This window comes from Zootoca vivipara, chromosome 3, assembly GCF_965207765.1.
Source record: "Zootoca vivipara chromosome 3, rZooViv2.hap1.1, whole genome shotgun sequence".
NCBI lineage: Eukaryota > Metazoa > Chordata > Lepidosauria > Squamata > Lacertidae > Zootoca > Zootoca vivipara.
Window position 1 is genome coordinate 36,507,138 of NC_142586.1, and position 26,738 is coordinate 36,533,875.

General features: G+C 47.6%; 1 protein-coding gene across 5 annotated transcripts in view; it reads right to left on the minus strand.

The window, feature by feature from the left end:
* Positions 1–26,738, minus strand: part of FILIP1 (filamin A interacting protein 1) — an 83,838-nt gene that overhangs the window by 35,285 nt on the left and 21,815 nt on the right. For all 5 annotated transcript variants that reach the window (XR_015948912.1, XM_088665904.1, XM_035109585.3 and 2 more), the window contains one exon: positions 10,034–10,312. Coding sequence is in view for 4 of the 5 variants with exons in the window: in XM_088665904.1 (XP_088522030.1) it covers positions 10,034–10,306 (273 nt within the window). In the remaining variant the exon portion in view is untranslated. The remainder of the gene's footprint in view (positions 1–10,033; positions 10,313–26,738) is intronic.

Genomic DNA, 26,738 nt, shown 5'->3' on the forward strand with positions numbered 1-26,738 from the left:
ATCCAAGACCACAACCCCTTTGCTCAAGTGAAAGGGCCATCCACTCTTTCAAATGCTTCCTTGGATCCAAGCCAGTGTTACCTAAATGAATCACTGAATAAACACACACAGGAGACCGAGAAAGAGGCAAGCTTTGGGTGGTCCACGTCTTGCTTGGATACAGATACCAGAGTAGAAGACACAAATAGTGTACAAGTACCAAGAGGTCATACTGAGTTGCAAAAAAGTAGTAACCATGAAAGGATTGGGCCTGTTGTATTTCAAAACGTAGAACTGTAGAGTTGGAAGTGACCACGAGGGTCATCTAGCCCAACCCCCGTGCAACACAGAACTCTTTTGCCCAGCGTGGGGCTCAAACCCATGACCCTGAGATTAAGAGCCTCATGCTCTACCAACTGAGTTACTCCACTGTTTATATGTGCAAGGAACGTTCACAAGCCATAGCGTAGTGAAGCCCACTTCAAGGTACTTGTATTGGTTTAATAAGGCCTGGCTCCCCATAAGAGGCTGTGCATTCTTGGCTCTACAACCTCTGGCTGAGCCTTGCTGCTCGCAATGTGGTGTCATGTGAGAGGGCCTTCTCAGTGGGGGAGCCTTCCCCGTGGTAAAATCTCTCCCTTCCACATCATCCAGGCCTAGTTTCATCTACAGTAGGAATGGCAAATTGTGGTCCTCCAGATGTTGTTAATTTGCAGGTCCCATTATTCCGGATTATTGCCCATGCTGGTTGGGGCTGACAGGAATTGGGAGTTCAACAACATCCAGAGGCTTACAGGTTTCCTATCCCTGAGCTATCCCTGAGGAGTCTTGGTAGACCACAAACTTGACATGAGTCAGCAGTGTGATGCAGCAGCTAAAAAAGCCAATGCAATTCTGGGCTGCATCAATAGGAGTATAGCATCTAGATCTAGGGAAGTAATAGTACCACTGTATTCTGCTCTGGTCAGACCTCACCTGGAGTACTGTGTCCAGTTCTGGGCACCACAGTTCAAGAATGATACTGACAAGCTGGAACGTGTCCAGAAGAGGGCAACCAAAATGGTCAAAGGCCTGGAAATGATGCCTTATGAGGAACGGCTTAGGGAGCTGGGTATGTTTAGCTTGGAGAAGAGAAGGTTAAGGGGTGATATGATAGCCATGTTCAAATATATGAAAGGATGTGTGAGGGACAGGGGATATCGCGAAGTCCCTCCCCTCCTGAGTTCAAGCCCATCCCCGAGCACAGGGGAAAGCAGAGAGAGTTCCGATTCCAGTGGGGAAGCAGGAAGTCGTGTCCGAGGCTCAGGCAAGGTAGAGGAGCCAGGGTCCCAGGTGGGACAGGAAGGGGCGAATAAGGGGGGGAGACCCATCCCCCCAACTCCGGAATTACGCAGAAAGAGGAGGGGAAAGAGGATGGGTCTGCCAAAGCTTTTGTGTTGGAGAAAGACGCGCCAAAAGCCATTCGGAGGTTCTGAAACCGACTGACCACATCACTCCGTGTAAATAGCAATGACTTCAGCACTGTAAATACGCAGCACCAATAAAAGAATAAAATGCAGAGCTGCGTAGCGTCGTTACTCTGAAGTAGCCCACTCCGGCCACTGTGACAGCAACCTCCGAATCCTTTTTTGGGCTACTTTGGAGTTGCCGGGATGAGCGTGTCAGAGGCGGAGAGATGGCGGCAGATCGCGGAGAAAGCCCAGCAAGAACTGCAGCAGCTGTCGCTGCAGGCGCAGGGGGAATTGAAGGCAGCTAAAGAAGAGACTAAGAAGGTCCAGGACGACCGGCTACAACTTGCGGAACAGGTGAGAGCGCTACAGGAAAGAGAGCAGGAATTAAGGGCGGTGGCGGTAGACCTCCAAAACAAGCTGGATGCAGAGAAAAACAAGGCGGGAGGGGCACCCCAAGTCCAAGTGCTGCCAGGAAGGAGAGCCGGGACCCTAGTAAGCAAGTTCAATGGAGACCCGAGGGAATATCAGGGCTTTGAGACTGAGATTGTGTATGCTCTTGAGCTGCACCACGATGAGTTCCCTGATGATGAGCACAGGGTAGCGTTTATTGTGGAGCACCTTACCGGGGCAGCCAGGGAGTGGCTAAGACCGTTAATCGCAACAAAGAATCCTTGCATGAAGAATGTCCAACTATTTCTAGAAGGTTTGAAAACGATGTATTCGTCCGATAGTCATATGGACCAGACTAAGGAGGAACTTCATAATTTACGCCAAGGAAATATGACAGTTCGCGCGTATTGGGCGAAATTCACCATGCTGGTGCACAGATTGGGGTGGGAACTAGAGTCACCCCCAATGCAAGCGGCGTTCTACTTGGGGTTGCATGAGGAGGTGAAGGATGAGCTCTCGAGAGGTCCAAAGCCCAGTAATATGGATCAGCTGAGCAAAGCGGCTCTGGCGGTGGGGGTGAGACAGGAATCCCGGTGGAGCGACAAGCAAGCAACGCACGCAAAGCGGGCTTGGTTCCCACGGTCGCAGGAGAAGCCACTCCCCCAACAACCCTTTCAAGCCACGCCTGGGGCCAGCCAGGACCAGGAACCCATGCAGATTGATAGCGCGCGCGCGCGGGCTTTTCAAACCCCAGCGGCGCCAAGACGCAAGGAGGGAAGGGGTGGGAATTGCTTTCTCTGCAACTCCCCCCAGCATCTCGTCAGAGACTGCCCACATCGCAGGGAGTGGCAAGGAAAGGCGGGAACGGTTGTGCCCTCCCCCACTGACGCAGCACCACAGCAGGGAAACGGGAAAGCCTGGCTGCAGGAGACAAGGGGCAGCAGCCAGGCACAGTCAGCAGACAACAGCCCCAGCCCACCCACCCGCACAGAGAGGAGCAGAGCCAGCCCACCCCTCCCAGAGCAGGAGTGGTTCTAGAAGTGACGCTCACGCTCCCGAATGGCTATCCCCTGACGGTCCTCGCCCTAATTGACAGTGGGGCGTCAGCGAACTTCTTCTCGAGAAACTTTGCAGAAGAGCACCAGATCCAGCTTCTGCAGCTGGATTTTCCTCTGCACGTGGCAACCATTGACGGCAGAGAGCTGCTGGGAGGGGCCATCACTCATCAAACCCCCCCCATGAAAATGACGGTGGGAAGGCACTCAGAGACACTGGCATTCAACGTCACCACCATCTCAGACCCCCCCATCGTCTTGGGCATGAGCTGGCTGGCGCGCCACGACCCCTCCATCAGTTGGCACCAGAGATGCATCACTTTTGGATCGGACTTTTGCCTGGAACATTGCATGCAGCACCAACCAGGGGAGGGGCCTCCGATAGCCACGGTGGCCACCATGCACGTCAAAGGGGGTGAGGCGATACCCAAGCCGTACTGGGACCTGCAGGAGGTCTTCAGCGAAGCGGAGTCCGACCACCTACCCCCGCACAGGCCTTTTGACTGCCAGATCAACCTGGTGCCAGGGGCAACTATACCCCCAGCCAAGCTGTACGCCATGTCAGACCAGGAACTGGAGGATCTGCGCGCTTTCATCGACAAGAACCTCAAGCGGGGGTTCATCAGAGAAAGCAAGGCAGCAGGGGGCAGCCCGGTCTTCTGGGTGGACAAGAAAGACACGCAACAGCGCCGTCTTGTGGTGGATTTTAGACGGCTGAATTCAGTGACAGAGCCAGTGGCTTTCCCCATGCCCAGAGTGGATGATCTCCTGACAGCGGCACGCAGGGGCAAGATTTTCACCAAGCTAGACCTGAGGGGGGCGTACAACTTGATCAGGATCCGGGAAGGCGATGAATGGAAAACCACGATGTTCACGCCTCTGGGCTCTTTTGAATATCTGGTGATGCCCTTCGGGTTGCAAGGGGGCTCAGCATGCTTCCAGGCCTTCATGCACCACGTCCTGGGGTCCCTCCTCTTCAGGAAATGCTTGGTCTTCCTGGATGACATCCTTATCTATTCCGATGACCCAGTGCAGCATGTGAAAGATGTCAGGGAGGTGTTGCAGCGCCTGAAGGAGAACCACCTGTATGTGAAGCTGGAGAAGTGCAAGTTTCACACCAAGGAGGTGGACTTCCTGGGCTACAAGCTGTCAGACAAGGGGCTGGCGATGGACAAGGACAAGGTGCAGGCCATCCTGGACTGGCACAGCCCCAGGACGCGCAAAGATGCCCAACGCCTACTAGGCTTCGCCAACTTCTACAGGAAGTTCATCAAGAACTTCTCTCGCGTTACGGCTCCCATCACTGACTGCCTGAGAGGCAAGCAGAAGTTCAGGTGGACACCAGAGGCGCAAGCAGCGTTCGAAAGCCTCAAGAGGGTGTTCGCCTCAGACCAGAACCTGTTCCACGTGGTTCAGGACGCGCCCCTACGCGTGGAGACAGATGCTTCTGATAAAGCTGTGGGCGCCATTTTGTTGCAACTGGACGCCAACAGAGAGTGGAGACCCTGTGCCTTCTTCTCCAGGAAGTTGACCCAGCCAGAGCGAAACTACACGGTGTTTGATCGGGAACTTCTTGCGATCCACGCTGCGTTCCAGCACTGGAGACACTTCCTGGTGGGCGCCAAGCACCCCATCCAGGTGTGCACAGACCACAAGAACCTGGAGTTCTGGAGAACTGCCAGGGTGCTCAACCAGCGGCAGATACGGTGGGCAGAGTTCTTCTCGAACTTCAACTTCTCCATACACTACATCCCGGGAGAGCAGAATGTCAGGGCGGATGCCCTCTCCCGCAAGCCAGAGTACATGGAGGAGGAGGCGCCACCGGCACCCAGGCACATTTTCCCCCCGTCAGCATGGTCCTGCGGAGCAGCAGTGGTGAGCGAGGCGGAACTCACAGCACTGACGGCAGCGGATGAATTTGCCAACCGCATCTTCAGAGAACTGAGAGGGGGGGGGAGCAGGCAAAAGACTTTGCAGAACGCAGGGGGCTGCTTTTCTACAAGGGTGCACTGTACCTGCCCACCACCCAGCTTAGACGTACGGTCCTCAAGCAGATGCACGACAACCCAACGGCGGGTCATTTTGGGAGGGACAAAACCGCTCACCTAGTCATGAGACACTTCTGGTGGCCAGGGGTGCGGGAAGATGTTCGAGACTATGTACGGGGCTGTGACACCTGCCAGCGGGCAAAGGTGGTCAGAGCAGCGCCACCGGGATTGCTGGAGCCCTTAGCCACGCCACACAGGCCGTGGGAAGTGGTGTCCATGGACTTCATCACAGATCTGCCTTCTTCCAGGGGCAAGACCGCAGTGTTGGTGGTGGTGGACCTCATGTCCAAAATGTGCCACTTTATACCGTGTGCCAGGGCGGTCTCTGCAGAAGAGACAGCCAAACTGTTTGTGGATCACGTATTCAGACTGCATGGATTACCTTTAAGGGTTATTTCGGATCGTGGCCGCCAATTTGTTTCCAGGTTCTGGCGGCGGCTCATGAACCTCCTGCAGGTGGAGGTCAGCTTGTCGACAGCTAGGCACCCGCAGACCAATGGACAGGCGGAGAGGGTCAACGCCATTCTGCAGCAGTACCTGAGATGCTACGTCAGCCAGCGGCAAACGGACTGGGTGGATCGCCTGCCACTGGCAGAATTTGCCTACAACAATGCGGTGCACGTCTCCACAGGGGTGTCGCCCTTTAAGGCCAATTACGGGCGCGACCTCAGATCTTTCCCAGAGAGGGAGGGGGAGGAGGAGGAGGAGGGCCCGCAGGCTGAGGATTGGGCAGAGGAACTGGAGACGGTGCACCAGCAGCTCAGAGAACATTTGGAGAGGGCCAAGGAAGCGTACAAAAAGGGGGCAGATCGCCACAGGCGACAAGGGGAGGTCATCAGGGTGGGGGACAAGGTTTGGTTGTCCTCGGAGGGCCTTCCCACCAGAGGGAGGTGCAAAAAGCTGGCACCCAGACGGCTGGGCCCCTTCACGGTCACGCAACAGGTCAACCCGGTGGCATACAGGCTGGCACTGCCAGAGGACATGAGGGTGCATCCAGTGTTTCATAGATCGCTGCTGTCGCCGTACAGGGAAAGCAGCAGGCTCCGAGACAGCGAACAAACCCCCGAGGGAGGGGGGGAGGGGAGGCAGGGAGCAACTCAATGAGGCCACGGCCATCCTTGATTCACGGAGAGGGGTGGGGGGCCTGGAGTACCTCATGGCATGGGAGGATGCTCCACCGTCCCAGAATGAATGGGTCCCGGCCACTCAGATACAGGAGGAATTCTTGGTGGAAGAATTTCACGCCCTCTTTCCCCACAGACCCAAGCCCTGGCACATGGAAAGGGAGGGGGAGGAGGAGGAGGCACGGGAGAGCAGCTCCCCATGGCGCTGGGAAGCGGAGTTTGAGGAACCAGAGGATGAGGTATGGGTGCCACCGAGATCCACCCAGTCAGAGGAAGGAGCAGATTGGCAGAACATTTTTACCCCCACCAGCTCTGACGCCACGGACTTTTTGGGATTCCCGTCCTCCCAGGCGGAAGGGGGGGGCTCGCAGGACTGGGGGGAGGTGTTCACACCAACGGGCTCGGAAAGCACTGAGTTCTTAGGCTTCCAGTCGTCACCGACACCTGGGGGGGGACCTGGGGAGGGGTGAAGGAGAGCTTGGAAGGGGGGTGGATGTGAGGGACAGGGGATATCGCGAAGTCCCTCCCCTCCTGAGTTCAAGCCCATCCCCGAGCACAGGGGAAAGCAGAGAGAGTTCCGATTCCAGTGGGGAAGCAGGAAGTCGTGTCCGAGGCTCAGGCAAGGTAGAGGAGCCAGGGTCCCAGGTGGGACAGGAAGGGGCGAATAAGGGGGGGAGACCCATCCCCCCAACTCCGGAATTACGCAGAAAGAGGAGGGGAAAGAGGATGGGTCTGCCAAAGCTTTTGTGTTGGAGAAAGACGCGCCAAAAGCCATTCGGAGGTTCTGAAACTGACTGACCACATCACTCCGTGTAAATAGCAATGACTTCAGCACTGTAAATACGCAGCACCAATAAAAGAATAAAATGCAGAGCTGCGTAGCGTCGTTACTCTGAAGTAGCCCACTCCGGCCACTGTGACAGGATGTCATATGGAGGAGGGAGAAAGATTGTTTTCTGCTGCTCCAGAGAAGCGGACATGGAGCAATGGATTCAAACTTCAAGAAAGAAGATTCCACCTAAACATTAGGAAGAACTTCCTGACAGTAAGAGCTGTTCGGCAGTGGAATTTGCTACCAAGGAGTGGGGTGGAGTCTCCTTCTATGGAGGTCTTTAAGCAGAGGCTTGACAGGCATATGTCAAGATTGCTTTGATGGTGTTTCCTGCTTGGCAGGGGGTTGGACTGGATGACCCTTGTGGTCTCTTCCAACTCTATGATTCTATGATTCTATTGCAAAGTCCCGACTAATCACTTAAGTGGAGCAGCACAAGTATCTATTTTGTGGTAAACAGATGTGTCAATAAAATGCGTTTTGGACTTAACTTAGTTCCCCCATAATTTTGGTGGCAGTCTCATAACTAAGAATGCAAAATTGCCCCTCATTCTTCATTGCCACATATTTAATTTGCAAAGTTCTTTGCAAAGTGTTGATATCTGATGGGAATATGCCCAATGACACACTTGTTTGATATTTTGGCAAGAATCTAATGGCATTTTTTAAAGATGTCAATTGTTCAGGCACCTGGTGGTATTATTATTATTATTATTATTATTATTATTATTATTATTATTATAAAAGAAAGTCAAGTTAAATGCCTACTGAGCAAAAGACAGAAACAGCAAGACTTTGATGTGCAGCACTTGTTCCATTTGAGCTGGCCAACAGGTGGAGCCTTTAAACCAGATACACACAAAACTAGAAAGGAAAATCCTTTTTAGGTTGGCTGTTTTGCATTTGCTCTCATTAAGAAGGCATACCAGTATATTTTGCGCAAGCAGTGTGGCTTGCACCTGAAAAGAAGACCAAGAGATCCCAGTCTATTTATAATCTATTGATATCTATTGATAATCTAGGCAATGCAAGAACACAGAGGTATGTGATGAATGGCATTATTGTGTCAGACTTCCTTTATTCTGAGCACACACAGACACGTGTTCCCTCATACAGCAAAGGAAGCAGAGGTGCTCCACTGTGGCATAGCGATTATACCGTAGGAAAGGGCCATGGGCCAATGGAATAGTGTTCAATCGCTGGCATTACCAGGTAGGGCTGCGAGAAACCACCACAGAACTTTGAAGGGGCCTGGCCCCTTCATTTAAAATATTGGGGGGTCTGCCCCCCGCCCCCTACCAGGCACCCCTGATTATAACTAAATCAGTCACATCGTGTGCATTGCCCTAGCATGTGCTTCTGTTGTGACATAATGGCTATTTAATGTAAAACTATCCTGCCAACCTAGCAGTTCAAAAGCATGCCTTTATCCTTCCATTTGTAGTTGCTAGCAAAGAAAAATCCCTGCTGTCAATTAGCCTGGTTTCGTTTATTTTGAAAGGGGAATTACCAGTATGTAGCTAGTTCAGTCAGATGCCTGCTGGACTGCTATTGCTCGTGCTGGCTAAGGCTGATGGGAATTGCAGCCTTATGATATCTGAAGAGGTATCTGGGTGGTGCTTGTGTTGTTAACAGGTGGTTCCTCTCCTATCTCCTGCCTCATGTGTTCGAAAGGTCCTTTCCTTATCTATTTTGGTCAGGTGGTGCCACTTCCTGCCTCCTACCTCCCCTAACCAAGTCTGCCAAGCATTTCACTGAATTTTTCAACCACGTTATAAAAATCCAGCTGCCTTCTTCCACAACAGGATAAACTCTGATAGCAAAGTTAGCCCTTCCCTGTTTCGTCACCGCAAAATGTATAAAGATTTGTTTGCAAATGCCTGGCATTAGTGTAACACTAAAAAAAGCTGCAGGGCTAGTCAGCCGTTGGCTCTTCCTATAGGAAGACCCAGAGAGAGAAGACTATGGTTAAAGTTCCATAATTCAAAACACTGAACAAGGTGTTGACTGCATACAGCAAAGGAAAGGAAAAGCATATATAACATGCTACAATGTACAGTGGTACCTCGAGTTACAAACTCCGCTAACCCGGAAGTAGTATCTCGGGTTGAGAACTTTGCCCCAGAGAAAGGAAATTGCGTGGCGGCGGCACGGCAGCAGCGGGAGGCCCCATTAGCTAAAGTGGTACCTCAGGTTAAGAACATTTTCAAGTTAAGAACGGGCCTCCAGAACAAATTAAGTTCGCAACCGGAGGTACCACTGTATTAGGTCAGCTACCAACATGGGTTTGACCAAACTGCGGGAGGCAGTGGAAGACAGGAGTGCCTGGCGTGCTCTGGTCCATGGGGTCACGAAGAGTCGGACACGACTAAATGACTAAACAACAAAAAATAGTTGGGCAGTCCTGCCAGACTCTTCACCCTTAGCTTATTATCATCTGGGCCACTCTATCCATTGATTTGACATGGAATCATCATGGGGGGCGGGGTTGGGGGGGGAATAGTTCATTTAAAACAGACACACAACCACCCTGTGGATCATTCAGTCTATTCATTTCAATAGCTCCTTCCCCCTGAGAATATCAACAAATGCTGGTATAATAGGTGCTGAGTTTCAGTTCTGCTTTTGTTGGGCGGAGAAGTATTATATGTTTCTGTGTATTTTCTGGCAAAAGGCTTCCCTGTTCTGTTTGTGTGATGCTGTCTTGTACAATGGGATTTTTTCTTTCTTTCCTAATTAGTGATTTTTGGATGCTGTTATGAGGCAGATGGAGTCATACAGACTTAGATGCTGACTAACTGGGCTCTCATTTCCTTTACAGAGATCACAGGGATGTAGTTTGGCCTTCAATCTTTCTTGACCTCAGAGAGGAGACTTGGCTTCTCCTTTCTTCCAAGTCAACTGGGACTTTATGCCTTTGAAGGAGAGTCCAAGTGTTCTCCCTAAGATCACTCATTCATTCATTATTAATTTTTTATAAGGCCTTCCTCCCAAAGGAGCCCAGACATATGTCTCCAAAATGGTTGGATTGTATGGCACATGTACAAAGGAACTCTGCATTATATATGTCAAGGCACAAATGTCTTCTATAGCATAGAAGCAAAAAATAATTCAAAAAAAATAATAAATAGGGGGCAGAGAATTTCTGATATACCTGTAGTTCTCCTTCCATTATACTAAGGAGACGAATCAGGTCCTCTTTAGAAAGATCTATTGATTTCTTGCTTTTCCGCTCACTAGGACCTGGCAGTCTGCTGTGCTGCTTGACGTTGCTTGAGCCTGAGCCTTCATCTTCTTTCCGGTTAGATTTGTTCTTTTTCTTAGCATCTTCCTGAAGATTTTGGTTTTCTGTGTTGTTTATAATGGTCTTTGACTTGGAGAAATGCCCATTGGATGAGCTTTCTCCACCTTGATTTCGGGATCTCATCCTGACCTGGATAAAACATAAACAAAAATAAAATAAAATTGGATGCTAGGTGTGAGGGACAGGAGCTATAGACTGCCCCCTCCCATCGTGACAACCAGTTCCTCCCCGAGTACAAGCGGGAGCGGGGAAGGAGATGAGTCTAGCGGGGAAACAGGAAGTAGAGGGCATGGCTCTGACAGGGTCACAGAGCCCCTGCACCGACCGGGAGAGGAAGGAAGGGAGAGGGAAAAGGGGAGGCAGGAAAACACGGCTAGAAGACCCCTCCCTCCAGTTCCGGAGCTGCGCATGAAGAAAAGGGGGAGGAGATTTGGGATTCCATGACTACTTTGTTGGAAAAAGACGCGGGAATCCCCATTCCGGGGTACTGACCCAGACCGAGAACATGTACATTATACAGCTTCTGCACTGTAAATAGTCTGCACATAATAAAAGCATGAAAAGGCAATGTTTCGGAGTCGTTACTCTAGAGTAGCCGCCAGCGCCCCTGTGACACTAGGGTAAATAGTTTTATTTGAAAACGTGTGGGAAAATATTTGTTTACTTTCTTGTCATCTGCGACAGGAACTTCCAAACCAGTAACAATGTATTAATCTTTTTTTAAAAAAAGTAAGATACTTTCATAATAATTACAAACAAAACCTTGTTCGATGAAATTCTGCAGAAAATACTTTGATATCTCATTTAAGCATCTAGGCAGGTTCACTGCAGTTGTCAGTCAGCCACACACAATGAAACAGAATTTTGGCAAACTTTATGCGAGTCGACCATTTTAAAAGTGAAGGAGGAAGATGGCAAAACTATTGCTGCAAACCTAAATCTACTCAGATGTAAGCCACGTTAAGTTTGGTGTAACTTCTTCCCAGGTAAGTTGGTACCAGATTGCAGCCTCCAATAACAGGGCCATATTCGGTTTTGGCAACAATTAAATGCTTAGCTCTTCAACAGTCACTAAAAGGACTTGGCGAGACCGTACAAAACTGTAGCTTCCTCCCAAAGTTTCTCACTGCAGAATATTTAATATTTTTGTCCATACAAATACTTTCAAATTCCGGCTTTCATTCTCACCTGCAATGTTTGTCACAATTTCATACCTCTCTCCTTCCCTCCCTGCATAGCTTCCATTTTCCTATGTAGCTTTCCTGCCCTCAAAAAAGGCTTCCATCCACCTAATCATTACCAGTTTCTCTCCAACTGCACCTCTCAGCCTCTTCTAAAGTATTGTAAGATGTAGAAGCTCCTCTCTTGAACTAATCAGTAAAGACCATTATCCTCTGTGGCTTAAAATCTCTCCATGATATCCTCTTCTGTCTCTGTTCTTGCAACATTTTTTCTCAAGGGGGAAAAAAACCCTCTGTCTGTAATATTAATTAATTAATTTTGGGGGAAAACTACAGAGCAGAGAGGGACGCGGGTGATGCTGTGGGTTAAACACAGAGCCTAGGGCTTGCTGATCAGAAGGTCGGCGGTTCAAATCCCCGCGACGGGGTGAGCTCCTGTTGCTCAGTCCCAGCTCCTGCCAACCTAGCAGTTCAAAAACATGCCAAAGTACAAGTAGATAAATAGGTACCACTACAGTGGGAAGGTAAACGGCATTTACGTGTGCTGCGGCTTTGTCATGCTGGCCACATGACCTGGGAGCTGTACGCCGGCTCCCTCGGCCAATAACACAAGATGAGCACCGCAACCCCAGAGTCGCTCATGGCGGGACCTAATGGTCAGGGGCCCCTTTACCTTTATATGTTCAGTAAAGCTTAATTCAACCACATAAAGGCAAAAGGCCTTGTGGTCAATATTGGCTTATGAGATCCTGAACCATAATAATAAATCTGCAAGATCTCATCCTTACTTCTTATGTCACTTTTCAAACTCCAAATTAATTCTTTTAAATCCATCTCAGACTCAAATCCAGAATTCCTCCTTCCATGTCACAATCAACCAAAAAGATGGCTTGATGAAATAATTTGTGAAGGCATTCAATACTGAAGGTAAATGTTTTCAACATATAGTTGCAGCTGTCCCCCCTTTGTCTTTTGAGAAGATCAAAGCAGGTGTGTTCAATGGACCTCAAATTTGTGCCCTTGTTCGAGATGAGGAATTTGTCAGGAAGATGAATGGCAAAGAGAAGAAAGTGTGGCAGTCTTTCATGGCAGTTATCAAAAACTTCCTTGGCAACAAAAAAGCAGACAACTATGAGGTTGTGGCTGAAAAAATGTTGTTGGCTTTCCACAATCTTGGGTGCAATATGATTTTGAAGCTCCATTTCCTGAACAGTCACCTAGATCAATTCCTCAAAAACCTTGGGGCAGTCAGTGATGATTGCTGGAAGGGCTTTAACTCAGTGGCAGAGCAGATGCTTTGCATGCAGAAGGTCCTGGGTCAATCCCTACCCTGCATCTCCAGAGGCAGCTAAAAAAGACCTCACCTGAAACTAGCTTGTGGCCATTCATTATACACAATACTGAGATGGCCTGGATGGATCAAGGTCTAACTTGCGATAAGGTGGCTTGCCATGTACTTTTGTAGTTTCCAATACCATGGTTCAATCTCCATTGCCATCCTTAAGCTCTGTAGCTGCTTCACCATTTTATATCCCCACTCAACCAGTGACATTTTTCTCTCTTAGAAGATCAGTGCCCCCACTCTAAAAATAAATATCTATTATGAACATGAACAATGGGGTTTAGGAAACAATTGGTATCTCAGGATTGTGGTGGAAAAATAAACATTGGCCAATCTTTCCTTTCAGGCCAATTCAATTTGCTACTGAACTGTAATGGGTCATGAGCGTTTCAGTCTACAGGTACTTCCTTTTCAGGAAAAAGTACTTGGCTCTCATGGCGACTCAGATGTTTTGTGGGGTCTGACTCCACCCCATCAGTAAATGACATGAACATCACATAATAATGACCTATTTGTAGAACATGCTTTTTATTGATGAGCAGTACAGTACATTTTTATTGGTGAGCAGTTCTTGGGGGAAGGCTGAGCAGGATCTCCTAGTATAGTGATGGCAAACCTTTTAGAGAGTGAGTGCCCAAACTGCAACCCAAAACCCACTTATTTATCGCAAAGTGCCAACACGACAATTTAACCTGAATACTGAGGTTTTAGTTTAGAAGGGGAGGTTGGCGAATCTATGTGGAGAGAGAGTGGAGCAATACAGTGGTACCTCGGTTTCCAAACAGCTTAGTTCTCAAACTACTTGGAACCCAAACACTTCAAACCCGGAAATGAATGTTCCGGTATTCAAACTTTTTTCGGAAGCAGAACATGCTCTGTTTTGAGTATAAGTTCCGTTTTGAGTGCCACACTTCCATTTTCAGAGTGAGGGAAAGCAGGCCGGGTGGCAAGCGAGCAGGCAAGGGTTGTTGCCACCACCCCCACCCTGCTCCTGCTTGCAGGCAAGTAGGAGTGGGATCGGGCTGCTCTGCTAGGCAGCGATGCTGCTTGCACGGGAACAGGAGCTGGATTGCTCAGCTGGGGAGGTGCAGGCTCCGTCACACTTTCTGTTGCGGGGTTCGCAGCTGCACTCCCCTCAAGGGAGAAGTTTAAAGGAGCCCCCACCTCCGCATCAGATCCCCTGCAACCCCATTAAGGCAGCCAGGCTGAATAGTTGTTGAGGTTGGGGAAGGTGGAGGCAGCCTAGAAGCTGCATCTGAGAACTCCTGCACCACCTGAAGGCAGCCAGGCACTCCTCAGCTGAGCTGCCCACTCCCGCTCCTACTTGCGAGCAAGCAGGGCAGGGATCTCTCAGAAGTGGAGGCTTTGTGCTTCCCAGCTGATAGACAGGGCCTTCTTTACCTGGGGTTGCAAGGGGTGCGGGGCACCCGGGCGCCGGATTCTAGGGGGCGCTAGCCACCCGCCGCCTAAGCTCTTAACTCTACGTGTTATGAAATAATAAATAATTTTGATCAAGCTAGAAAAACAAAATACATATATACCTAGGTATTACCGAAATGTATACCTACTGTTTCACTAAAGGACTTTTGACATTGTGTGCTCATTTACCAAAGACGCGCGTCTCCTAAATACACATGTCACAGGGTTCCTAGTAGAAAAGCAAAGTAGATCCTACAAGCCTGAAATCTTCCCATCTCTGTTCCACATTATTTAATTATGAGTTCAAAAACTATGGTAGATTGTGCTAACTCGGTAACAAAAGATGAGAGGGAAATCAACATAGCAAACTCGCTATTTTAGATATTTGCATACGAGTGAAATGAAAGAAGTATGAGGAATAAACAAATGGAATTTGCTGGTTTGGCGCACAGAACGGATTTTTGTCTTGCACTGCTTAAAATTCTTCACACACACACCCCAAGGAAATCTGTGCAGAATTCCGGTAAAGTGGAACCAGGAGAGATTAGATGCAAAAAGGAGGCAATGCAAAAAGGGGAAATATTACAAGAACACTGATTTCATGGTGTTCCAAGCATGAAAACAGAACAGGACAAACAAAACCTGGTTTCTTCATTGATGTGGGTAATAAAAGTTGTTCCAGAACAAAACATATACCCAACCAGCATTATTAACAGTAAGCAGCTCACACTTTTTTTAAGCAGCCAAATAACTATATTGCTTTAAAGCATCTCATTTGGTAAATGCTGCAAATTCATGACTGAAGGAGCCTGGCAATAATAATTTTACCAGCACCATACTACCTCAGCATCCTTTTGCATGCCTTTTGCATACAATATTCACAAACCACCAAAAGCCACTCTCATATGTATTCATTTGTAAAATTGGATATATATCTTACACCCAAGATGATAAAAGTAAAGGGGGAAATTAAAGTGAAAAAGTTAGTGTTTACATTGTTTTCAACAGTATGAAGAAAATACTGTACAGTGGTACCTCTACTTACGAATGTAATGCATTCTGAACGCACATTCGTAAGTCGAAAAAAATTGTAAGTCGAATCCCATAGGAATGCATTGGGAGAAAACATTCGTAAGTTGAAACAACCCTACCTAAAAATTCGTAAGTAGAAATAATCCTATCTAAACCGCATCCAAGATGGCGGACGGAGCTCTGTTCATAAGTAGAAACATTCGTAAGTAGAGTTATTCGTAAGTAGAGGTACCACTGTATTGCGGAACTCTTCAATGCAGTGAATTTTTGTCTCATTTTTTGTAGGTACATGAGTTTTCTGGTTATTTACTTAAACCTTTGTTGTTCTGGGAAACAGTGCTTCAATTTTCAATAATTAGCAACATGTGTGCTTTTAATTACATGACTTCTACATTGGTTTTACGGAGATCAGAAAGAAATATTTCCATGGAATTTGCTGACACAGAGGATGCCAGAAGAGGATAAACCTAATCTTGTTTTCTTTCATCTAGTGTAAGATATATACTCATCAAAGCTCTTGGGAAAACAGGCCAAATCAGATAATGCTGTGACATCAGTAATACTTGTAGAATCAGATAAAGAGGCTGGTTGGAATTACATATAGATAGGAAGCACAGAGAGGCACATGTCAGTTAGACAAGCTGGCTTTGACTAGCACCTCATTTCTATGAATTGGCTTAACCGAACAGTGGTGTAAGTAATAACCCCTTGATCCCATCTCCTGTTTTCACTGACATCGAAATAGCTACCAATTCTACTGTTTTTAAAAAATGCAAATATGCTCATACCGGTATGAGAGAAGTAGAAGTGTCCATAGCTGAAATTGATTTCATCAGATGAAAAAAATCTGTACCAATTCACCAGTGGTAATAGATCGACAGAGGCTGAAGTCTTATTTTTTTAAATTTTATTGTTACCAGGGCTTTTTTTCCCCAGCTGAAGCTCTCTGCAACTCAGTTCTGGCAACTCTCAAGTGAGCACCATTGCCATTATAAGGGAACAAGGGAGGTGTTCCTGATGAGTCTCGGCACCTCTTTTTCTAGAAAAATAGCACTGTTACATTTCATAGCTGCCAAGTTATCCCCTTTTTTAAGGGATTTTTCCTTATGCTGAATAGGCTTCCTCGCGAGAAAAGGGAAAACTTGGCAGCTATGGTTACATTTATATCCCATCTTTCTTCCAAGGAGCTTATGGTTCTCCTCCCCATTTTATCCTCACCAACCCTGTGAGGTAGGTTAGGCTGAGAGATTGTGACTTGTCCAAGGTTACCCAGTGAGTGAACCCTGGACTCTCAGGTCTTAGTCCAACATTTTCCAGGCTGGGTCTTATAGTAGTATCATGGCAGCATCGTACCCACTGAAAAGCACAATTCCTGCCTGGCAAAGAATGTTCAAGTCACATGCAATCAGCTTAACTGACAACCATTTGGCCACTGACACAAGAATGAATGGCGGACATGGTTAGGGCTATCCTGATCATTCAGGTTTCCACACTCTACCAAAGAGGCATGGAGCAGAACAACAACAGGAAAACCACTTTAACGTAGCTCTGTATATGCAAGGTGTTTCTTACTTTTCCTCTCCTCCTTTACGTTATCACATTCATCAGTGAGCACAGCTCCTGAAGTTTAGCTTCAAATGAACAAACTGTCTCTTGCTCCAAAATATGTTTCATCGTCAGCAAAGAAAGACGACATCAGCAGCAGGAATGTATCTGGCAAGTTACCAGATAGATTAGCTTGCCTACCAAAGGCTTCCTTTGCTCTTGAAATGGCGAATCCTCAGTATTAGGAAACTTTTGCCATTTTTTTCCTACGGTGGTACCTCTACTTACGAATGACTCGACTTACGAATGTTTCTACTTACGAATGGAGCTCCGCCCGCCATCTTGAAGGTGGGAGGCAGCAAGGGGGGGGAACCCCCAAGGGAAGAAGGTTCAGAGCCTGGGGGTTGCTGGTGGGATGGTGATGAATGGTCAGAGGTCAAAATGGGGGGGGGGCTTCAGAAGCTGAAGTGGTAATATAGCTTGGTGAGCAGGGAGAGTTTGTGGCAGAGAGAAGTCTAGAAGCAGAAGCAAGAGAGGAGGGAGGCCCACAGGCAGGGATGAATCAGGCTGGTGAAAAAACCAGGGTGTCTTGCCCTCTTGCTACAACAAGCTCCCCTTACCTCTTGGTCTCCCAGGACCAGGAGAGGTATGAAGAGAGAGGAGCAAAGACAGGCATGCCGGCATAGTTTCTGATTGCTTGGTAAGGATCCAGGGGAGGAGGAGGCTTAGACAGTGGTGGAAAGCTGTGGAGACCTTCAGTCTCCACAATTGCTTCATAGGGGCAGGACCTACCGAGAAGAGCTGCTGTGCTCTTTAGGCCAGGCGCTCCTGAGCATACCTTGTTTCGTCTAATAAAGAGTTAACTTCACTTACTCCGTGTGGTTTATTGCTGACCTGCTTCTGACAAATCCATAGGGGTCTGCCTAGGAAGGGACATTCCACAGCACAGGTGCCACCACCAAGCATGCCCTTCAGTCTATGGGCAGACCCAGAACAGGCCTTCGGATGTTCATCAGACCATGTGGGCTAGAGTATATACTGGAGAAGGCAGTATATACTGGAGAAGGCAGTCTAGTGTAGACCATGAGGAGCTTTGAAGATAAGAACTAGCACTTCGAATGGTACTCAGAAATGAATTGGCAACCAACAAAGATAAAACAAAACTGGCTTCCTCCAGTCATGAAAATAATGAAGAAACATTACACAACACAATGATCCAGGCACCATGTACAAATGCTAGTTTGTTTTCAATCTTATAAACAAAGGTTTGTTTCTTTCATTCCCTGACATATGGTTTGGTGTTGTTGGTTTTTTTAAAAAAATGTTTTATCAGAACTAATTATACTCCTAAATTATGAAAAGCATTAGTGGAACCTGCTTCAAAGTAGATGGAGTTGTTACAAAACCATATGCCCTATTAGCACGCCCAAGCAAACCACAAATGTATCAGCATTCTGTATGACAGATAAAAAAGCAGGAAGTGGGAATAACACTTTTAGAGCCAAATTCTCGACAGCACACAGCTCTTACTGAAATGGCTAAATGAGAGCCAGATTTCCAATTGCATAACATTACTTCTTAAATTATCATTTCTATAGCAGAGTTCTAAGCATATCCCACACAGTAGCTCAGTAAACCTGGTAATAAGTCAGTATTATTTGCATACTGCAGATTTGAGGATGAAACTAAGCTTATTGTTACAGATCTGGGGTAACAGAGTTTGTGGGGTGCAAAGGCACCCATAACTGCTAGGGTTAGTGAATGTTAGAAAATAATAAATGGTAGAATTTAATTAATATTTGGAGTATTGAAGGGAAGATGCCAAGTCAGGCTAAGCTGCTCTTCCAAGCCAGGGTGAGGACCTGAGACAGAAGGTTCTGGAAATAAGTCATTAAGCCATCAATAGAAACCATCCACCAGGCAGGAGGCTCTGCAGGTGAGAGGAAGATGTTGCCTAGGTGACGGGAGAGGGTGTGATGTCACACAGAAAAAAATGCCGTCCTTTTAAAAAACAGAGGTCTGGAAAAAGGAGGTGAGAAGACAGATGGGGAGGAGTTGCTTGCAGCAGGGGTTTGGGGGAAGAGGAAAGGAAGCGGGCAGGACTTCATGAGCTGCTGTGGAGGCCGGAACCAGCTTGGCAGGCTGGGGCAGAGTCAAATATGGTGGTCTGGATGCCTTGACAATCCAGGGCTGGAATGCTGGGGGAACAAGCTGCTCTTGAGATGTAATGCTCTAAACTCCAAAGTAGACCCAGGTGTAAATATGTGTACAATATACCATATTTCTTAAAAGACACTAGCCTCTGCTGTGCCTTGATTTCCCAACAGGAAAAAAAATCCTGGGTGAGCGACTGGAACATCTCGGCAGAGGTTGGGAGTGGTGTGCAATCTTTGTAACACACTATGTGCACATTCCCATTTACTCTGCATCCAATGCACTCCCCCCCCCTTGTTTGCATTGTATAAATGGTGTTAGTTTCAATCCACAGCTAGCCTGTTGTTTCTTGTGGAATGCTGCGGTTTGATGTGGTTTTACCCCAAATCAACTTCAGTCTGAACTGAGAACTGCTCATTGGATTAAATCAGCTCTGCCCCCTTTTCTGCCCACTGCTGTGGACATACAGGGCAGCAGACGATTTAGATATACATCACACCTTGCTGATGTGTGCAACAACCTGAAAATGTGGTTTGAAACGCAGCGATAAAGAACAACCACAGTGCTTTTTAAGTTGGGAATGTTCACATAGCGTAAGAAACAGTGATTTGTCTCAAGCCATTTACTGAGGTCATGGCAGAAGTGAGACATGAGCCAGAGAATTCTTAATTCATAACTCAGCCATTCATTTGCTGCAGAGTTCCAGCCCTTCTTAGGACACATTGAAATAGGTTAACACGCTAATCAGTGCTAATCACATTTTGACATAATGGTTCTGTATTAATGTCTTCTTAAAGAAACTGGTCCTCAAGATCAGTCCATGCCTGGAGCCATAGTTTATTAGCTGTTATATTTGTAACTGCTATATTTCTTAAACTACCAGGAGGGCAAGAACTCCTATGAGGTTCCCTCTTTTTGAGTCCCTTCACAGATTTTGTGGTTTCAAATGTCCATATCTTGTTGGAAGAGTAACGTCAATGCAAATTTCTGGACTATGTTCAAACCTTGGCACATGCTCAGTTTTTACATTTTCCGTTTTCCATCTGGTCACCTACTGCACATACTGCACATACACCTACTGCAGCTAATCAAAGTCTATATTTTAAAATGCAAGACTTGATCATCTCTTACTACAGCTTTCCTGAGCTCATGCAATGCAGTATTTTATTGATGTGTGCCTGAAGTCAATTAATATGAAATGTACCCCAAAGGCTCCAAAGCTGGAAGGCTGGGTGGCCTTCCCCTACCTACTGTCCTTCAGAGGGCTTGGGCTACAACTCCCATTGGTCCCAGCCAGCATGACCAATTGTCAAAGATCAGGGCTGTCTTAAGCAGGTCGGGGCGCCCTGGCGCCGTGGTGCGCGGATCGCTTTGGCGCCCCTGCCCCGCTTCTTCCCGCGGCTGGTGGGTGGGCGCAGCGCGGTTTCCGCGCGGCTTCGCCGTGCAGCGCCCCCTGCCGACCCGGAGCCCTGGCGCCCCGCGCCACCCAGCCTACCCCTAGAGCCGGCCCTGTCAAGGATCATGGGATTGGTAGTTAATGGGCCATATTTTATTAACTTTCTGCACTAGCAGAAGCCTGCACAATGATCCACACTGCAGTAATGGGACTTCACCCCCTCTCCTCCCCCTATGTGCCCTCTGCATCCTCTCCAAATCTGTTCCAGGGATTTGGGAGAACCCCCAGAACAGCATGGGTTGTGGGGAAGAGAGGGGAGATCTCATCCTATCTGGAAGCAGAAATGCTTGCCTGATGAAACAATCTCCATGGTACTACTTTGGATACAACCCTAAAACATTCTGAGGGCACCAGACTGGGGAAGGCTGACATAAGGTGTCGTGTTTCTCCGAAAATAAGCCATACCCCCAAAATAAGCCATACCCCCAAAATAAGCCATATTGATAGGCAGTTTAACCTTGTAGGTTAAACTGTACCATACTTAATTTAAAAAAAATAAGACATCCCCTGAAAATAAGCCACCGTGGGTTTTTTTTTTTTTTTGAGGAAAAATAAGCCGGTGTCTTATTTTTGGAGAAACACGGTACCATAAATTATGGATGCATTCACAAATTCCACCTGCAATGTTGTGATAATCTGCATGTGTTAAAAAATGATCACTCAGCAAACACTATAAACAGAGCTTTCATATCACCTAGGTCAACTGGTCCTGGGGGCCAAGGTGAAATATCATGAATTTGGGCCCAGCTAAGGAGGAAGATAAGGGACCCAGGTGGCGCTGTGGGTTAAACCACAGAGTCTAGGGCTTGCTGATCAGAAGGTCGGCGGTTCGAATCCCTGCAACGGGGTGAGCTCCCGTTGCGCAGTCCCAGCTCCTGCCCACCTAGCAGTTCGAAAGCACATCAAAGTGCAAGTAGATAAATAGGGACCGCTCCGGCGGGAAGGTAAACGGCGTTTCCGTGAGCTGCTCTGGTTCGCCAGAAGCAGCTTTGTCATGCTGGCCACATGGCCCGGAAGCTGTCTGCGGACAAATGCTGGCTCCCTCAGCCTATAGAGCGAGATGAGCGCCGCAACCCCAGAGTCGGATACGACTAGACCTGATGGTCAGGGGCCCTTTACCTTTAAGGAGGAAGATAGCTGGAAGCAAACCCTTTCAGGTGTATTTTTAATTACTAACTGCAAAACCAACATTTGGCATTTCCCTGATATGGATTTCGGAATTTTCCTTATGGCCCAACACAGCTACTTTTACTTTTGAAGCAATTGTCAAGTGTGTCAGTGAAAGAAGGGATCGCTATCTGCTCAGATAGGAATGTTCTTTGAAGACCCCCAATTAGCTAGATATTTATAAAGCTGGTTGCCTTATCATGCTGGTAGGAAGTGCTTTTGGTCTGAAGGGGCAAATGAGTATGAGACAGGCATCCCTGGGGCACAACTGCTGTTCCTTGGAATGTGACTAATCCACTATGCTTTCCGCAATCTTGGGGCTATTTTAATTCACAGGGGAGGATTTCACCACCATGCTGATTCTGGCATGAGCTGAGTCTTCTGCAAACATCTGTATGAACATCCAAGCCACATTTTGTATGAATACCGAGTCCAAGCAATCTTATCTTCCAGTGAACTTATGAATTGCAAGGCAGATTCTGTAGGGCTGCTTGGAAAAAACAGACTAATCCCTATGTAACAGGGAACTGTAGTTTGCTAAGAATGGTAGGTCTGTGGGGATTTGAACTATGGTTCTTTGGGTTGTTGGAGGGGATGCACTTTAAATGTGCTTTAAGTATAGCATGTATGCAGCCTTGGATTCAGCAACACCTTCTGAAACCCTAGTGAGCTACTGCTGCTCATAGAATAGTAGAATTGTAAGCTTGGAAGGTATTCTAAGGGTCATCTAGTCCATCTTCTGTGTTGCAGGAATCATAGCAAAAGAATCCCTGACAGATGGCCATCCTACCTCTGCTCGGAAACCTCCAATGGAGAAGAGTCAACCCCTGCATTGCAGGGGGTTGGACTAGATGACCCTTGTGGTCCCATCCAACTCTACAATTCTACGATTCTATGATCTTTTCGAGGTAGTCCATTCCATTGTTGAGCAGCTTTTACCACCAGAAAGTTATTATTCCTAATATTAGGCAGAAGCTCTTTTCTTGTCATTCAAATCCATTGGTTCATGATTTGCCCTCTGGAGAAGCAAAAAACAAGCTGGTTCCATCTTCCATATGATGGCTCTTCAGATATTTGAAGAAGGCTATCGTATCACCTCTTCCTCAACACACACAGCTCCCTCAACTGTTCCTCATAGGGCTTGGTTTCCAAGGCCCTTGGTCATCTTGGTTGCCCTCATCTGCACATGTTCCGGTCACGGTAAACAATACTGAGCTAGATGGACCAAAGGCAATGTCCTATGCGCCAATATAACACCGTGATACACAATATACATTAACAAGCAATGAGAGATGAGTGTTAATAGGGGGAAAGCATGCATTCTCCCCAAGAGGCCTCTGTGTTCTAGTGCATGAAGTGGCCTCTTCTCCTTGCTTTTTTCTTTTTCTTTTTTTTAAGGAGGTGCCCTCCACCCCTTCAGGGCTGTGCCCGCCTCTAGTGTGAGCAGACATTTCCTGGAGAAGAACAAGGCAGGCCCCTTTGGCAGCCTTCTGTCTCCATTTTGTCTGAACAGTTGTCTCACTAATGCTACCAGACCAGGCTTGATACAATAACAGCAGTGCTAAAAATGAATGTACACAAGCCCTCAAGATTAACTTTCTTGGAAGGTGACTGGCTCCAGACATTCTGCCTGGAAGCATAACGAGAGTCAAGTCCATTGACTCCAATCGCAAACTCAGTGCCAGCTGTCTCTGCACTGGCTAACAGGACCTGCACTGTTTCTTCACCTCTAGAGAATGTTATTTTGCTTGACAGTGGCAGGGTCATATCAAATGAAGTCACCATTTAAGTAATAGCCCTGGGGATAACACCCAGGGTAGTAGCAGTTATAATAGCACAAGACACATTTCCCCCATGTCCTTTCTAAATGAATTGTTTGTGCATCCTTGCAACAACAGCAAAAAAGGGAAAGGAAAGAGGAGGGGCTGGGGAAAGCTGTATAGTACTAGGAAAGAGCTGAAAAACAGCTTGACATTTACAGTCAACACAATCAACATGTAATCTAAGAGCACGCTCAAAAAAGTCTGTGTTGAAGGGTAATTGAAAAGCGGAGGTGGGGGGGGGAGAGAGAGCCATGGTAAAATGCAAGCCAAACTCAAGATTTACTGAAACCAGAAGGCTTGCAACACTGTAAGAAAGAGGACGAGATTGGCCACAGATGAAAGCAGAGCATTTCACAGATAATGAAATAATTTTTTTTTTCATTTTGGAACGTTTAAGCAGGAAACTTCAATCCTGAACAACCTGCTCCAGAATAAAATGGTGCTATCTTTCAAACCAATCTTTCTTAAAAGACACCATTTGCCCCCCCCCGCCAAGTCCATATATTACTTTAAAGGTATAACTCAAAATCTGCCTTCAGCTGAATGTGATGGTTTAAAGGAGACAGTACAGGAGACAGATAATGTGAGTATCTAGGGAATGAACTCCTGGGTGGTTTTGCTTTTCAGAGTCTGCTTGATATCTAACCTCATACGGAACAAAATCAAGGCATCATTTATTTAAAAGTCAACTTCTCTACTTTCAGGACCCTCTGTTTCTAAAATAATAATAATAATAATAATAATAATAATAATAATAATAATAATAATAATACCCTGCCCATCTGGCTGGTTTTCCCCAACCACTCTGGGCGGCTTCCAACCGAATATTAAAAACAATACAGCATCAAACATTAAAATCTTCCCTAAACAGGGCTGCCTTGAGATGCCTTCTAAAGGTCTGGTAATTGTTGTTCTCCTTGACCTCTGGTGGGAGGGCATTCCACAGGGTGGGTGCCACTACCGAGAAGGCCCTCTGCCTGGTTCCCTGTAACTTGGATTCTCGTAGCGAGGGAACCGCCAGAAGGCCCTCGGCGCTGGGCCTCAGTGTCCGGGCAGAACGATGGGGGAGACGCTCTTCAGGTATACTGGACCGAGGCTGTTTAGGGCTTTAAAGGCCAGCACCAACACTTTGAATTGTGCTCAGAAATGAACTGGGAGCCAATGTAGGTCTTTCAAGACTGGTGTTATGTGGTCTCGGCAACCGCTCCCAGTCACCAATCTAGGTGCCGCATTCTGGATTAATTGCAGTTTCCAAGTCACCTTCAAAGGTAGCCCCATGTAGCCTGCACTGCAGTAGTCCAAGCGGGAGATAACTAGAGCATGCACCACTCTGGCAAGACAGTCTGCAGGCAGGTAGGGTCTCAGCCTGCGTACCAGATGGAGCTGGTAGACAGCTGCCCGGGACACAGAATTAACCTGCACCTCCATGGACAGCTGTGAGTCCAAACTCCCAGACTGCACACCTCGTCCTTCAAGGGCACAGTTACCCCATTCAGGACCAGGGAGTCCTCCATACCAGCCCACCCCCTGTCCCCCCAAAACAGTACTTCTGTCCTGTCAGGATTCAACCTCAATCTGTTAGCCGCCATCCATCCTCCAACTGCCTCCAGACACTCACACAGGACCTTCACTGCTTTCACTGGTTCTGATTTAAAAGAGAGGTAGAGCTGGGTATCATCCGCATATTGATGAACACCCATCCAAAAAACCCTGATGATCTCTCCCAGTGGCTTCATGTAGATGTTAAAAAGCATGGGGGAGAGGACAGAACCCTGAGGCACCCCACAAGTGAGAGCCCAGGGGTCTGAACACTCATCCCGCACCACCACTTTCTGGACATGGCCCTGGAGAAAGGAGCGGAACCATTGTATAACAGTGCCCCCAGCTCCCATCCCCTCGAGACAGTCCAGAAGGATGTTATGGTCGATGGTATCAAAAGCCACTGAGAGATAAAATATTATAAAATAATAGTTGTGTTGGCAGTCTGAAGACTGGACATAGTTGACAGTGGTGAACTATTCAACAGGAAGATTTGACTTAGAACCATACAGTAGAAAATGCAAAAGCTTATGCTACAATCCATTTGCTGGTCTTTAAAAGGTAAAGGTAAAGGGACCCCTGACTGTTAGGTCCAGTCACGGACAACTCTGGAGTTGCGGCACTCATCTCGCTTTATTGGCCGAGGGAGCCGGCGTACAGCTTCCAGGTAATGTGGCCAGCATGACAAAGCCGCTTCTGGCAAGCCAGCACAGCACATGGAAATGCTGTTTACCTTCCCGCTGTAGCGGTACCTATTTATCTACTTGCACTTTGACATGCTTTCGAACTGCTAGCTTGGGAGGAGCAGGGACCGAGCAATGGGAGCTCACCCCATCATGGGGATTCGAACCACCAAGCTTCTTATCAGCAAGCCCTAGGCTCTGTGGTTTTACCCACAGCGCCACTCGCATCCCTGATTTGCTGGTCTTTAGGGTGTCACAAAATTCTTCACCATTTTTAACCACAACAGGCTAACAGCTTCCCTCCCCACACCCTGGAATTTGAGTCCTTTGTTACACGCCTTGGTCCTAGACCCTCACCACCAACAGCAGGAGTTGCTATCCCACAATGCTGTCCCATGCATGTTTACTCGGAAGCAGGCCCCACTGTTTTGGGATGGGCTTCAATTTTTTAAAAGGGAGCATTTTAGGCCAAGCAGTTTCCTTTAGCTTCTCTGCCCCCTGGACCATTGAAACTCTCATCTGTCAAATGCCCTTGTAAGATGTGGAAGGGGCAGGCAACTGAAAGAACAGAGCTGGAGTAGCTTTGGTGGTCTTTCCTCTGGGCTCCCAGAAAAGTCAAGTGCTGTCCTTACTGGAACCATCATTTATTAAAGTCAGAACGAGTGTAAACCTCAAGTGGGGTTGAAATTCAAAAGTGGTTCTACCACTTTATCCAACACCCTGTCGGATGTCACTACTGGCAGGGCAGAACTAAAAGAGGAGGAATACTCCGTGTATGGGCATATTTTGTTAGCATCCCACCATGGCTCACCTAAAGAGGATCAGTGTCCCACTTCAGAATCTGCAGTCCAGCAGATTCCTTTGCAAGGTGGTGTGAGGGCTGTATGCTGCCTCAGTCCCTCCTCCCCATTATCCCCCAAAAAGCTTCAAAAGCAATATATCTGGCTGCGTGGATAGTGCATGGGCAGGCAAACAAAGGCCCGGGGGGGGGGCGGATGCAGCCCAATTGCCTTCTAAATCTGGCCCGCAGATGGTCTGGGAATCAGCGTGTTTTTACATGAGTAGAATGTGTCCTTTTATTTAAAATGCATCTCTGGGTTATTTGTGGGGCATAGGAATTCGTTCATTCCCCCCAATATATGCTCCCCACAAGGTCTGAGGGACAGTGGACTGGCCCCCTGCTGAAAAAGTTTGCTGACCCCTGGGCTAGTGCA